This window comes from Mus pahari, chromosome 8 (genome assembly GCF_900095145.1).
Source record: "Mus pahari chromosome 8, PAHARI_EIJ_v1.1, whole genome shotgun sequence".
NCBI classification, from domain to species: Eukaryota; Metazoa; Chordata; class Mammalia; order Rodentia; family Muridae; genus Mus; species Mus pahari.
The window spans coordinates 55,117,293-55,131,443 of NC_034597.1; the positions used below are offsets into that span (position 1 = coordinate 55,117,293).

The following is a 14,151-nucleotide window of genomic DNA, read 5'->3' on the forward strand; positions in this document are numbered from 1 at the left end:
GTTTTCTCCACAGCATGACACTGTTTATCAAAAACAGCAGAATCCCTAAAGAGAACAAGAATGGAGTACTTGTAAACACAGAACTTTCCCACTGTCTGGTGTGTCTGGAGCTTCGTATGAGTGTGTGTGTGTGTGTGTGTGTGTGTGTGTGTGTGTGTGTGTGTGTGTTGGGGGACGATTTGCATTCTAGCTGTTCCTGGCCATCGTCTGTTTCATAAGTTACCACTAATAAATTCATCTCACCTGTCAAAAGGAGTTTGGGTGTGTCCATTGGACACATCACTCATTGGATGTCCATTGCAAGTTAGAGGCAGATATTGAAATCAAAAATTCCAACTCCTCTTTCTCTTTTTATAGCTTCAGCCAACATTGTTTCTAGAAAGTTCCCTAGAAATTCTTTCCCCATCTGTGATGGTTATTCTCGTTTGTCAACTTAACAGCATCTGGTATTAACTGAATCCCAAGTGCCTGGGCACAATTGTGAGAGATTTTTCTCAACTGAATCATTTGAGGTAGGAAGATCATCCTACAAACAGATCATCCGAGTAGGAGGATCCACTCTAAGTCTGGGCCACACAGTGGCAGCCAATCTGAAGGACACAGAAGAAGGAAGCATTTGCTCTCTACCTGCTTGCCCTCCCTCAGGATGGCAAGTTCCTTCCTTGGCTGGTATTAGACCTTACTTCTTTGGGATTCCAATGTATACCAAAGACTACCTGAGACATCCAGCCTCATGAACCAAACAACTATTCAGATTCTTGGACTTCCCACTGGAGACAGTCATTGTTGGAATAGTTGGACCACAGCTTCTGTGTGGGTGTGGGTGTTTTGCCTGCAGGTTTACTATATGGTATTTGGTGCCCATGGATGCCAAAAGAGTGTCATTTCCCCTGTGTGTGTGAGCGCATACATACACATACACACACACACACATACACGGGCTCTCTCTCTCTCTCTCTGTTCTGTTTCTCTAGAGAACAGTGATTAATACCATCTTTGTTTCCATAGCTGCCATTTGGTTCTGAGTCCCAGGAAGGGCTGCATTGCCTTTTGGAGATCACAATTACCATGCTAATATTCAGTACTGGTGAATCACTGAGGCCAGATGTTCTGGCTATACAGGTGTGTATCATCATGGTTTGCATTTCCCCCCCTAACACGTATGGGTGCATGGGTATTTTGCTGGCATGCAAATCTGTACACCATGAGCATGTCTGTGCCTGTAAAGACCCGGAGAGGATGTTGAATGTCTTGGAACTGGAGTAACGCATGACTGTGACCTCATGTGAGTGCTAGGAATCCAACCCAGGTTCTCTGGAAGAAATACTCTTAACCATCGATCTAGCTCAACGGGTCTCAACCTCCCTAATGCTTGCAACCCTTGAATACAGTTCCTCATATTGTGGTGTTCCCCCTCCATAAAGTTATTTCATTACTACTTCATAACTGTCACAGTCCACAGGTTGAGACTCACTGGGTCTAGCTGGGACCATTGAACTACCTCTCCACCGCTCAGGCTGTTTTTAAACCTCCAAGTGGGCAAGGCAGATGCTCTGCTCTCAAGCCAATTGTGCTTACCGGGACTTCTGCTTCAGTGCTCTTAGAGAGTCTTATATAATAACATTCCCTCCCAGACACTAGACACAGGCTGCCTTATCTGTTCTCTTGAACATCTTGAGGAAATGGAACGATTGCACCTGAATTATTAACAGTATGGAAGGAAGGAGAGGAATTTTGGGTATTGCAAGCTTTACCTGGGAATGAAAAGGCAATGCTAAGTTCTGGAGAGGAACAGAATGGTCTGGGCCTGGATTCCTCTACCCACTGTTCCACACTGGGATATCCACTGACTTTCCGTCATGTCTGTTCCTTGGGATAAGGTTTGTTTGGCCTGAAAACCTGTCCCCTATACAGTACATGTCTGCAGTCTCAATTGCCCCAGGAGCCCTGACCTGGATCTTGTCTGCCTTTAATTTGTTATTTTAGCTTCTTTTATTTTTTAAAAGATGGCTTGACTCTGTGGTGGAGCTTGCCCGGAACCCACAAATAGCCCAGCCCTAGCCTCAAACTTGTGAAAATCCTCCTGCCTCAGCCTCTGGGGTACGGAGATGACAGGCACGGACCACCAGTTGAGACTTGTATTTGGTACTGAGGATCAAATCAGACTTCCTGTGTGGTAGACCAGCATTCTGCTGCTGATCTGTCTTAAGACCTGACCCCCAAGCCTGAGCTTGTAGGTTTGAAAAAGGTCCCTCGTATAACAGGCCTTCTGGAAGACCGGTGTGTCTGGCTGGCTGCTGTGACAGGCGTGTAAGTCCTCTGATGTTGTTTTGTTAGTGTTGTGGTGGGATGAGAAGGACCTGACAACATGTGTGCCAAAGGGCTGGGGACAGTAAGGACTCCCTGTTTCCTTCCAGCGAGGGATCTGAGAGATGAGCCCAGGAGCCCATTGGTTCTGAGGACCATGGATCCCCTGATATGCCAGATAACCTGCTGGACAACGGGAGGTGGGTATGAAGACACAGAATGACAGAGCCGGAGGCCTGTATTAACCCATCGCCATTCTCCCTGACCTAGTTTAGGACCACAGGTCTGTTGACAGCTGCCACAGGAGAAAGGAAGGTAGCACATAAACACAAGCCGGGGGAGGAGACGGAGCTATTTGGGCCATGAGACAGATGAAGGAGTAGGAGCTCTCCCTGTGGATTGCAGCCCATTTCTTTTTCCACTTCTGCGTTTGAGCCGTGCCCTAATTCTTTCTTGTTACGAGTCTGCTAGGGTATTTGAGCACAAGATGACAGAGACTCAATTCCAATGTCATTAATTTCATCTGGGACAAAGGGCTAAGGGCAGGTCCTGGGTGTGTGCCTTCAAACAGGAATGATGGCACACTTGCTGACTGTTTAAACAGAGCAGAGAATTGTAGCCTTCTGAGAAATTTACAGCTCCTTTCCACACCAGCCTGTTCCCACAACACACATTTTAAGCATTCACATGGAAATGTGAGTCTCTATCCACCCTCTGATTTGGGACAAAAGGAGACTGAAGCCCTAATACCTAATAACATGGGCAAGTGTAATAAGCGTCCCTAATCAAGGCCCAGACAGGCCAGACCAGCTCAGGCAGTGAGCTACCGAGGAGAGCAATGAGACAATGAGTGAGACTGACTTGAGTAAACTGCTCTACCAATGAGAAGATTTTGAGGACTTGTGTGTCCTAGTTTGTTTTCTATTGTTATGATAAACACTGGAAGAAGCAACGTGGGGGAGTAAAGGGTTTATTTCAGCCTATAGTTTACACTCTCATGAAGGGAAGCCATGGCAAGAGTGGGCAGGCAGGAGCTTATGGAGAGATGCTGCTTACTGGCACGCTCCTAAAGGCTTGCTCGGCCTGCTTTCTTATAAAGCTCAAGACCACATTGTCCAGGGTGGCCACGCTCACAATGGGCTGTGCCTTCCCACATCAATAATCAAGTTTTTAAAACGTCCTATGGACTTGCTTACAGACTGTCTTAGTCAGGGTTTCTATTCCTGCACAAACATCATGACCAAGAAGCAGTTGGGGAGGAAAGGGTTTATTCAGCTTACACTTTCCACATTGCTGTTGATCACCAAAGGAAGTCAGGACTGGAACTCAAGCAGGTCAGGAAGCAGGAGCTGATGCAGAGGCCATGGAGGGATGTTACTTACAGGCTTGCTTCCCCTGACTTGCTCAGCCTGCTCTCTTATAGAACCCAGGACTACCAGCCCAGAGATGGCACCCACCCACAAGGGTTTGATCCTTCCCCTTTGATCACTAATTGAGAAAATGCCCTACAGCTGGATCTCATGGAGGCACTTCCCCAACTGAAGCTTCTTTTTCTGTGAAAACTCCAGCTGTGTCAAGTTGACACAAAACTAGCTAGTACACAGACCAATTTGATGGAGATGTTTTCTCAATGGAGGTTCTCTCTTTCTAGAACAAGTTCACAACAACAACAACAAAAACAAAAACAACCAAACAAACAAAAATCCCCTAACCAACACAGAAGAACTTCAAATGCATATTCTGCAACAGCCTTATTTAAAATAATGTATTATCTGGTAGGAGCACAGTTTTACACAGTATGATCAAATTACTTGATTGAGGAAATGATAAAAGCAACAGATGGGAGAGAAAATGATGCACATCACATATAGAAAAGCAGAGGGTGATGGCAGATCTCCCCTGAAAACTGCTCATGTCAGAGAAGGGAAGACCATGAAAAATATCTCAAAGTTACTAACAGAGAAAAAAATTCATATCAGAAAAACTTTATTTGATAAAATGATTTTCCCAGACATACAAAAGCAGAACGGATCTATTGGTATCCTTCTGTAGTGGCTATTCCTGGTTGTCAACTTGACTATATTTGGAATGAACTAAAATCCAGAATTGGAAGGCTCACCAGTGAACCTAATCTGGTGGCTGGGAGATAGAAGTTTCTGATCTGGATCTTGGTATGGAGATCTTGAGACACAGTGGTGATTGAATCCAGAAGATTAAGACAGGGAGATCTCCAAGTTCAAGGTCATCTGGGATTAAAGGTGTGGTGGCACACACCTTTAATCTGGGCTACACCTTCTGTTGCAGACTACATAAGGACATTGGAAGAAGGGAGTCTTCTTCTCGCTCTTTCGCCTGCCACCACACCTAGGCTGCCTCTCTCTACATCTCTACAATGGAGCCAGGACCTTGCATCCAACCCTTGCCTAGATCTGTGCCCTCACGTGGCAATAACACTCTGCTCACTTGTTCCCAAGTGAAAAGAGGAGTCTGAATGGCCTAGTGCTGCAATTCAGTTAAAGCCAGGTCTCAAGTTTCTCAATGATCCTCTGTGAGCCAGCTCTGCCCACTTGGACAATTCCTCACAGGGAACTGTTCTGCAAACTCAAGTCCCCTGGGCCTTTCAGTTTCTCCAATGCTGCCATGACCACTTGTACTTCTGGTCTAGAAACCCTTTTCTTCTATTAACTGAAGCATACAGGGTGATTGCTTCTGACCCGTGTGTGTGTGTGTGTGTGTGTGTGTGTGTGTGTGTGTGTTTTCCTGGCACACACTCACCGGCAGATTGCTTATTTGGTAAGCCATTCCACCTTACCATTTGCCACCTTATGGGGACTGTGGTGAATCCATCCAGCTGAGATGAGCCTGCGCACAGCTCCATGGTCCCAGAGCCAGCACCTTTCTCATGCATCTCTCTATCCTGCATCAGGACCTGAAGTTAGTTTACCTATTCGTTTGTTTACACGGCTATGGTTTCTTGTCTGAAAGAGAATGTTCTTCTTTTCAAGAGCAAAGACTAAAGGTGACTGCTCTAAGTACAATTGTCCTCCATGTGACATGTTACAGGCACCCTGAAAACAACTATTCATTACTAAAGCCACAGAGAGCCAGGGGTGTACCCACTTGCCAAAATATTTAATCATATTTTCCATTTAGGGAAAAATAACCAGGAGGGCTTGCTGTAGTCGTTGTTGTTTCCTCTTGAGCTCTCAACTTGGCTTTGCGATACTTCTAAATACCCTTCCCGAACAACGGAAGAACAGACTCACAGCAGGCGGTTGCTATTACCAAACTGCAGATTTTTATTAGAACAAGCTTTATCATAGCTGTAAGCAGAATGTTAGAATTCATTAAGGTCACGCATGTCTTTTCTCTGCACCGAGAGGATGGAGGGGGGAGAGAAACCCCTAATACACGTCTAGAGCTAGCAGAGCAAAACGTCTGGGTAAATGATTCATGGGATCTGTAGACACTAATGAATTAGGCACCTGAGGGCAGGGAAGTGGGTGAGGTATGTCAGCACAGACCGAGGGGTCCCAGTACCCTGTGTTCTCCTGGCCATCCCCCTGCTTCAGAACCTTCAGCGTCCCTCCAGTCCAAGCAGATGGACACAGGATATTCATTATCTCCATTTAGACCCCAAACAATCCACTAACGTGTCATGTTCTGTCCCCACCCGGACTGATCGGAAGGCAGATTACAATGTATCATCTTGTCATCTTACTCTCTGGAAATCAAACCCCAATAACAACCAGATTCGTGTAAAGGCCCGTGTGGAGTGTGTGCTCTGCATAAAGTGGCAGATGTGAATCGCAGCAGTGCCACCCCATCCAGCAATCATGGTGTTGATGGAACCTACAGGGCCAGCTTCGTGGAGAGAAATTATTTTTTAATGGCCATCGGGCAGGTAACCCCAGTACCCCCGAGGCCACAGTAGCCGTCTGGGTTCTTGCTCAGGTATTGCTGGTGGTAGTCTTCGGCATAGTAGAACACTTGTCCCTCTCGGATGTCGGTGGTGATGGGGCCAAAGTCATGCTTTGAAAGAACCTGCAGAGAGAGGAGGAGAAACCTCAGGACCCGACGCTGGACACAGGACTCCTTGAGAAGGAGGGAGCGTGGCCAGCAGGGGACACATGGCTTAGGTCACGTGCTGGCTCGACTCCTTACTGCTGGATCATTCTAGATGGGTACTTATTAATCTGCCTGGGTGGGTTGGGGCTTGAAATTGGATGTACATCAGATTTTAAACCATTTTCTTTTTATTATGTTCATTTATTTATTTGTGTGTGTGTGTGTGTGTGTGTGTGTGTGTGTGTGTGTGTGGTGTGGTGTGGTGTGTGTATGCACAACTTGTGAAAGTCAGTGTTCTCTTCCTACCATGGAGATCCTGATGACTGAACTCAGGCTGTCAGGCATGGCAGCGCGTACCCTGACCTCCTGCTTTAGAGCCTAGGAGTCAAGTGTTTGTATAATTTATGTTCCTTCCAGCATCACAGAGCTGACAGGCAGCTCCAAACCTCCTCCAGGGCAGCAGCAGAGCCCCATGGTTCTCTGGTTGTCCACGAGGAAAGAGGACCAGAAAGCCAGGCAAGCCAGGGGCTCTGTGCCAAGCTGGGGGACAAGCCCCGCCCACTCCCACTTGGCATGGAGGGCTGCGTTCTGTGGATCCTGGAGTCTGTGCTCTGAGCTCTGGGCCAGGAACCTGGACATTCAAGTCAGAGGAGGACATGGCCTGTGGGCCTGTGTGGGGCCATCATAGTCCTCTGTGACCTAGTTTAAGTCTTGGTGGCATCTGCTTCCACAGACAAGAAACACGTCGTCCGTCAACACAAATCGGGGAAGGAGTGCGGAGCTATTTGGGGCAGGAGACAGATTAGGAAACAGACATGGCTCCCTGTGGAGCGCAGCCTTGCTGTCTTCCCTTTTGGATTTCAGCTGTGTCCCTAGACTATCTTGTTGCCAGTTGCCCTGAAGAGTTCGAACATACGGCATTAGAAGCTCACTCTGAGCTCCGAGTTCAGAGCAGCGAGCCTGCGCATTGACAAGGGCGCTGGCCGGGCCACTGTTGAGATGAGCCGAACCCTCAAATCTGCCAGCCAGCAGATCTCACCGCTATGCTCTGCACAGCTCACTGCTTCAGGCTCTCCCTGCTCAGCCCTCTTAACTAGGAGGGAGATTTGTCCCATTAAGGCTGAGCCTGCCTGGAAAGACTGAGGAGCAATGTCCAGTTGGACCACACAACACAGAGGAGCCAGGCGTTTTTTTTTATTTATTTATTTATTTATTTATTTATTTATTTATTTATTTATTTATTGGTAAGCTAGCAATTGTTGAGGGTTTACTATATGCCAGGCTCTAGTGTTAATATCTGTCTCATGGCAGCCACCAGTGGAAAGTTTTACTGTCCCCAACCATATAAAAACTGTATGTAAGGTCATGTGTCTTGATCCCTGATGTGCTTGTGTGGCCTGATGCCTGGATACCACACTGCCCAGGTTCTAGTACCAGCACTCATCCATTTTTCTGCCCCACTCATTGGAGAGACCAAAGTGGAGTTTAGTGGCTGACACAAAGGAGGGCTGAGATCGGAGAGGCTCGGTCACAAGGATGGATACAGGCGCCTGTAAGACTCTGCCACAGTCCCCCGGGTCACCTCTGGGGTCTTTTGTTCCTGGGCTGCGGGCAGTTGAGGCCCTGTGGCAATATGTTTTTGTGGGTCAGGGATGACCCTACATTGTCAGAGTCCAGTGCTTTTCTAGGCCTTCACCCTAACTGCCCTTCAAGGGAGTCTGTGAACACCCCGTTCTCTCTGCAAACTTCGTCTCGGAAACACCTTGAAAGTTCTCTGCTCCACGGGACCCCAGCTAGCTCACCGTCTGGTACCAGAGTTTTCAGGGAAAGGGAACCTCAAGAGGATGAGGACTTGGGCCAGCATGTGCTGGCATGGCTCCATCAGTCGGGGCAACCTCACCACTTGGAGGGTGGGCATGTCCTGGGGTCATCAAATAATCACCAGCATCCGAAGGTGGCTCTGGGACACTGGGTGGTGGAATGTTCCGGTAAAGAGCGGCCCCATGCCATGAAAGGTGGCAGGGAGCTCGCAGAAAGAAAAAGTCAGGTTCAGAGTTTGACATTCTTGATCCAGGACAAGCCAAGGAGATGAGAGCTCTGCGATCACAGCGGCTCTGCCTCCTGTGACTGGGGTCTACACACTCGAGACAAAGGCCGAAGTGAGTGGCATTCACACCTTCCTGGTCTCTGCCCAGAGGTGTGCACACCTTTGCCCTCAGAGAGCACTCTCATTCTAGGGACATCGGCTTAAAGGGTGTCGCCCTCCCTTGAACCTGTCTATGTAGGTCTCACGCTCTGGGAAGGGGGCTCCTGTTTTAACCTCAGCTATACTGCCACCCTTGGGGTCAAGGGGGTAAGCAAGTCCTCTGCTTCCTTCTCCCCTTCCCAGGTCACCCAGGTGTCCATCCTTTGCCTCGTTTGACTCTTGGGAAGGTGGACAGGGCTGGCTCCTCCTCCTATGTGGCCCGCCCATATCCTCTCTTTCACAAATGATAGTACTTGCATGAATGAGCGCAACCCCACACTTGGGACCTTCCAGAAGCTCCTCGAGGCTGGAATGTGGGTAGAGGCCTCTCTGAACCCTCCTTTCCTCAGAGGCTGCCCTTTCCACCTAGGGAACACTGGGCAGTGCTGGGGAGCAGGGGGAGGCAGCAGAGCTGGGATTCAGGCAGTACCAGTCTTGGCCACAAGATGGCAGAAACTTCACTCATAAAACCTCTTGGAAGCCATAGGAAACTCATGAAACAGACTTTTTTCTTTTTTCTTTTTCTTTTCTTGAACCCCACCCAGCCTAGGAGACTGGCTCTTCCTTCAGGCCCTACTAGTCACGCCTTGGCACTGGAATGGGTTCTGGGAAGGAAGACTGATGAGGCTGGCTCAGATCTGCCAGGCATAAGGTTCCTGGGCTGGACAGACCCCTGTTCCTGACTCGCAGGCAGGCAGCCCCAGCCTGGTTCACCTGGTGCCTCTTCCTTGGCCACAGGCCTCTGCCAGAACCAGTCCTTCAGGAGGAGAGTGCCGGCTGGACCACTCCCTTCCCACCTCCCATCTTGCTGACTTCAAAACAGTGTCTCAGGATCTCAAGAGTTCAAGGGTTTTGTGTCTTTGTTCTCTCTCTCTCTCTCTCTCTCTCTCTCTCTCTCTCTCTCTCTCTCTCCCCCCTCCCCTCCTCTCCTCCCTTTCTGGTATTGGTTTTTTTATGTATGCATAAATGTAAGGGGGAAGGATATCACTTTAAGAACCCAGGTTGGGGTGACACACTTGGCTCTGGAGATTTCTAGGTCCCCTAAAAGAAGGGTTCAGCCCTACTTTTGTTCCAACCCTTCTCTGACGTGACCCAAGGAGCTTCGCAGGCCTTCCTTCTTTTGCAGATTTCACTGAGGAAAGCTTTCCTCTGTCCAGTGGGCACAGTGCCAGGCTCACTGCTCTCCTGGGCGGGCATTAGCAGGCACAGGAAGTGTGCACCCTGCCAAGTCTTCCCCCACCCCTCACCCTCCTGAAGGAGTCCCCGCTGACCCTCCATATATGCCTGTCTTTTGTGTCTGAAGAGATCCTATGAGCAGGCAACCGTGGGGTGGAGAGGGGCCTTCCTCCAGAGCCCAGTGACCTCAGGCCCAGACAGATGGCCTCAGCCCAGCCGCACCTGTGAACACCACAGATGTAAGGAAGTGTCCAGCAGGGGCACAGTGGGCCCATCTGACCTTCAAGGCCTGCCTGGGGAAATCCATTCTTTTAATAAAATTAACAAATAAATATGGCACTCTGCTTACTGCAAATGCTCTAATAAGTTCATCATTAGTCACCGACATTCCCCAAGTGCCCAGTAGACCTGGTACACGGCACGGAAACCACATGCTCCTTCATCCCTGGGAAAGCAGGCCAGAGACCCCTCAGCTCAGGCCAGGTGGAGTGGCAGCAGGGCCAGCGAGAAATATGTCTGGCCCCAGAGCCAACTCTGACCTCGGATGTGCAGGCGCATCCAATCACTGGCAAGCATTTTCAAAACAGATGACCCTGATCCTGATCACAATCTGAGAAGCTTATGAAGAGAAGCAGACACATTAGCAATAAGGAAACAAGCCATGAAGCGGGGGGGGGGGGGTACCTATAATTCAAATTTCCTCACCCTTCTGTTATTGAAAGTAACATTAATTTTATTCCAAACCCCATCTCTACCCACCAAAAGAATTTAGGCTTAAGTGTTAGATTTTTATTTATGTCGTTATTTGTAAAATGTATCTGTGTATTTAATCAATGTTCACTTAAACATTTTAATAGCATGAAATCGGTTTTCTGTAACAGAAGTTAAACTTGGGATCCACAGGATCCACAGAAAACTGGGGTCTGACCTGTAGGAGGCTGGCTTCTCTAGCCTTAGGGGGAAAGGCCCAGCAGGATGGGGGAGAGGTGGCGGTCTGCTCTTCAGACTGCCCTCTAGTGGCACAGGGAGCTTGTACCAGGGACAATGCCTGACTGCTTCCTACCTTCTGCTTCTGAATCTAGAGACTGCTTCATTTTTTTTTTTTTTTTTTTTTGATCTAGTTCTAATGAATTCTGCGCTATAGTGTGTCTTACACAGACACACACACACACACATACACACACACACACACACCCCGAAACACATACATACACATTGACACACACAGAGATACAGAGATACAGAAACACACAGCCACACACGGGGGATATATACACATACCCCCCCCCCCACGGGGATGGATGCGGGGAGGAAGGGAGGGAAGGAAAGAGAAAAGGAGAGGGAGACGGAGATGGAGACGGAGATGGAGACACAGAAATACACAGGCACACACACAGAGACATATACATTCCCAGACATGCACAGGCACAGAAATACACAAGCACACACATAAATACACACACACACACACACACACACACACAGACAGACAGACAGACAGACAGACACAAAAATACACAGTCACACAGAGACATATACATAGTCTCACACACACACAAAGAGACAGAGATGGGGACAGAGACACAGAAGTACACAGGCACACACACACACACACACAAAAAGAGAGAGAGAGAGAGAGAGAGAGAGAGAGAGAGAGAGAGAGAGAAGAGAGAGAGAAGAGAGAGAGAGAGAGAGAGAGAGAGAGAGAGAGAGAGAGAGAGAGAGAGAGAGAGATACACACACAGGTGTGGTATTAGTCTCCGGGCAGCTTCCAGGATGCCACACGTCAAGCTGTCTGGGAGGCAGGATGGGGAGATGGAGCAGTAGATAAAGCACGCGTCACACAAGCGTGAGGACCACAGCAAGAAGGAAGAGACGGGGATCCAGGAGCAAAGCGGCTGACCAGAGTACCTGGGTGCCAAGTTCCAGGTTCAACTGGGAGACTCTATTTCAATGAATAGTGACTGAAATAGACTCAATGGAGAGTGATTGAAGAAGTGATTCCATGTCAGCTTCAGCCTCCACGCACATGCATACATAACACTGCATACGTAGGAACTCCATGCAAAGGAGAAAAAAATGTCTGGAGGTTCTGAATCGATTGGAATGTCTTTTCATAAAATAATAATAATAAAAAAAAACCCTGCTAGAAACAAGAAAAGCGGCCATTTTCCATTCTGAGCTGAGCAGAGGGGTCTGCATGTGCGTGGTACCGTGTGGCACAGGGCACGAAGGCCAACCAGCTAGAGAGCAGGCTTGTCTACCAGTGTGGCCCAGGCATGGGAGGGGTGACTGCCTGGGAAGACCAGGGAGAACACGGGAAGGATGGATGGTTCTGTACCAGTGAGTCAAGCAGTTGCCATGGCACATACAGGAAGGACAGGTCCCCAAGATCACGGTTCATGACTGGACACAGCTGATACCCTCACAAGGCTGAGTCATAGTACACCAGCCTGTCTCTGCCTTGAGACCCTCAGCAGGAAGGGAGGTGGCATGCTTACCTCTAATTCTGTCTTAAACCTAAGACCCGCCTATGCAAATGATAGTTCCCCATCAGAGAACTTGGCTTCTGAGAGAACATGCTGTGTCCTGGGGTGGTGCCCTTCCCCACATCTTCAGTTCTACCACAGAGTTAAATGGCTTTCACCACTATTCCTCTGGCCTCTGCACCCATGATGTGATTCTCAAGGTCTCCCGACCCCCTGGCTTGCAAAGCAAAGTGGAAGGTACCACAGGCTGAGCTCTGTCCCTGCAGAGGGGAGGGTGGGAGGACCACAGCTGTTGGCTTGGCCAGTGAGGATCTGAAGCACTGGGGGACTATGGCCACAGCTCAGTCAAAACCTACATCTGTGTCTCAGCCAGATCTACTGAATTGGAACATGCATTTAAAAAAGATCACCAGGGTGGGGTGAGTGTGGGGATGGGCAGATGGCTCAGTTGGTAAAGTGCCTGTCACATAGCATGTGGGCCTGAGTGTGACCCCTGAACCCACATGAAAAAGGCCAGAGTCGTGCCTGTGCTTTCAATGCAGGGACCGAGGAGGTGGAGACAGATGGAGCCCTGGAGTTCATTGGCTGGCCAGCCAAGTCTACTTGGTGAGCTCCAGGCCAGTGGAAAACTGTCTCAAAACCCAAAGTGGATGGCACCCAAGAAACGGTACCCAAGCTTCTCCAGTAGTTTCCACATTTACACCAGCACACACATGCACACAGATACTTAGAGAAAGAACCCAAAGGGGCCCACTTGGCAGTGACAATCTGAGAAGTGTACCTTTGATTAGCTAGAGTGAGGCAAAACAGGAGTGGTAGAGATCTGAGAGCTCTTTCCAGGATGGCTCCCACAGCATCCTGCAAGGCTCCACCCCATCCCTGGGGTCACCTGTGCACCAGGCAAGAGTCCCATGACCACAGACCACCTTGAGGGAGAGCAAAAAAAAGTCCCAAATTGTTGAGGTACAAAGAACATCCTTTGTGGGTGTGGAGGTGGGAGAGGGTCATCCGGGTTGGAGGGTGTGTCATGTAAGTAGGACTGGACTTGGGCGTTCATAGAGCTGCCCCGATGGCGTGAAGGCCTCTCTGGATAAGGAGAACATTATGATCAAAGGCAAGGAAGAGGGGGGAATCATGTGTCTGTCGTGTTCTGGGAGGTCTGGAGAGAGAGGAAAGCGAGTCCTGGGCTGTCAGGGATGAGCAGGAAAGGGGTTGATTCAGGAACCCGGGGAGAGAAGGCCTGGAAGGGTGGAAGCGGGATGAGATGCAGCAGAGGTGGGATATCTGACTGTTTACTTCTGCATGCCCATCTGAGTGCCCAGCTCTGTCCTCAGTTTGCCCACCTCTCTACAGCACAGTGGCCATGGAGGCAAAGGGACCACCTGAACGTAGGCAAAGGTATTAGGCGCCTCTGAGGCTCCCCTGTTTATCTGCAGCGAGGTCTATAAGTGACTGAACTAAAGTGGGGACCCAGAGGGACGGGGTGGCCCTTTCATGTTTCCCAGGGCTATATCTCCTCACATCTTCTAAGTGCCAAATCTTCCTGGGGGACCAAGAGGGTCCAAGTCCCTTCCCTACTGTCCAGGCACTGACTGACTAGTGACTTTCTGCTGGGTGCCAGAGGACAAGGCTCATGGTCACATGGCTGATGTTACAAGCTGTGCATCCCGCCTCTAACTCCTCCCATCAATCACTGGATCAAGGATAGAGGACCCTTCTGGATTCGATCTTGTCATTGACATCTGCTGGTTGTTATAAGAAATTCAAATGACCTCGTCTTTGAGTGAAGTTCCCTTTTGTGGCTTTCAGTTGCATGAGAAACTCTCTCTCTCTCTCTCTCTCTCTCTCTCTCTCTCTCTCTCTCTC

At 49.1% G+C, this 14,151-nt stretch overlaps 1 protein-coding gene and 1 long non-coding RNA gene across 3 annotated transcripts in view; one reads left to right on the forward strand and one right to left on the reverse strand.

Annotated features, from left to right (window-relative positions):
• The first annotated feature begins 1,030 nt into the window (after nucleotides 1-1,030).
• Nucleotides 1,031-10,123, forward strand: LOC110325624. The gene is made up of 4 exons (XR_002380753.1): nucleotides 1,031-1,122; nucleotides 8,613-8,728; nucleotides 9,311-9,469; nucleotides 9,924-10,123. It is a non-coding gene; the product is annotated as an uncharacterized LOC110325624 (long non-coding RNA).
• Msra (methionine sulfoxide reductase A) overlaps nucleotides 5,575-14,151 on the reverse strand; it is a 319,640-nt gene continuing 311,063 nt past the window's right edge. For both annotated transcript variants that reach the window (XM_021203730.2, XM_021203728.2), the window contains one exon: nucleotides 5,575-6,351. In XM_021203730.2, the coding sequence (XP_021059389.1) occupies nucleotides 6,187-6,351 (165 nt within the window). In that variant the 3' untranslated portion in view covers nucleotides 5,575-6,186. The remainder of the gene's footprint in view (nucleotides 6,352-14,151) is intronic.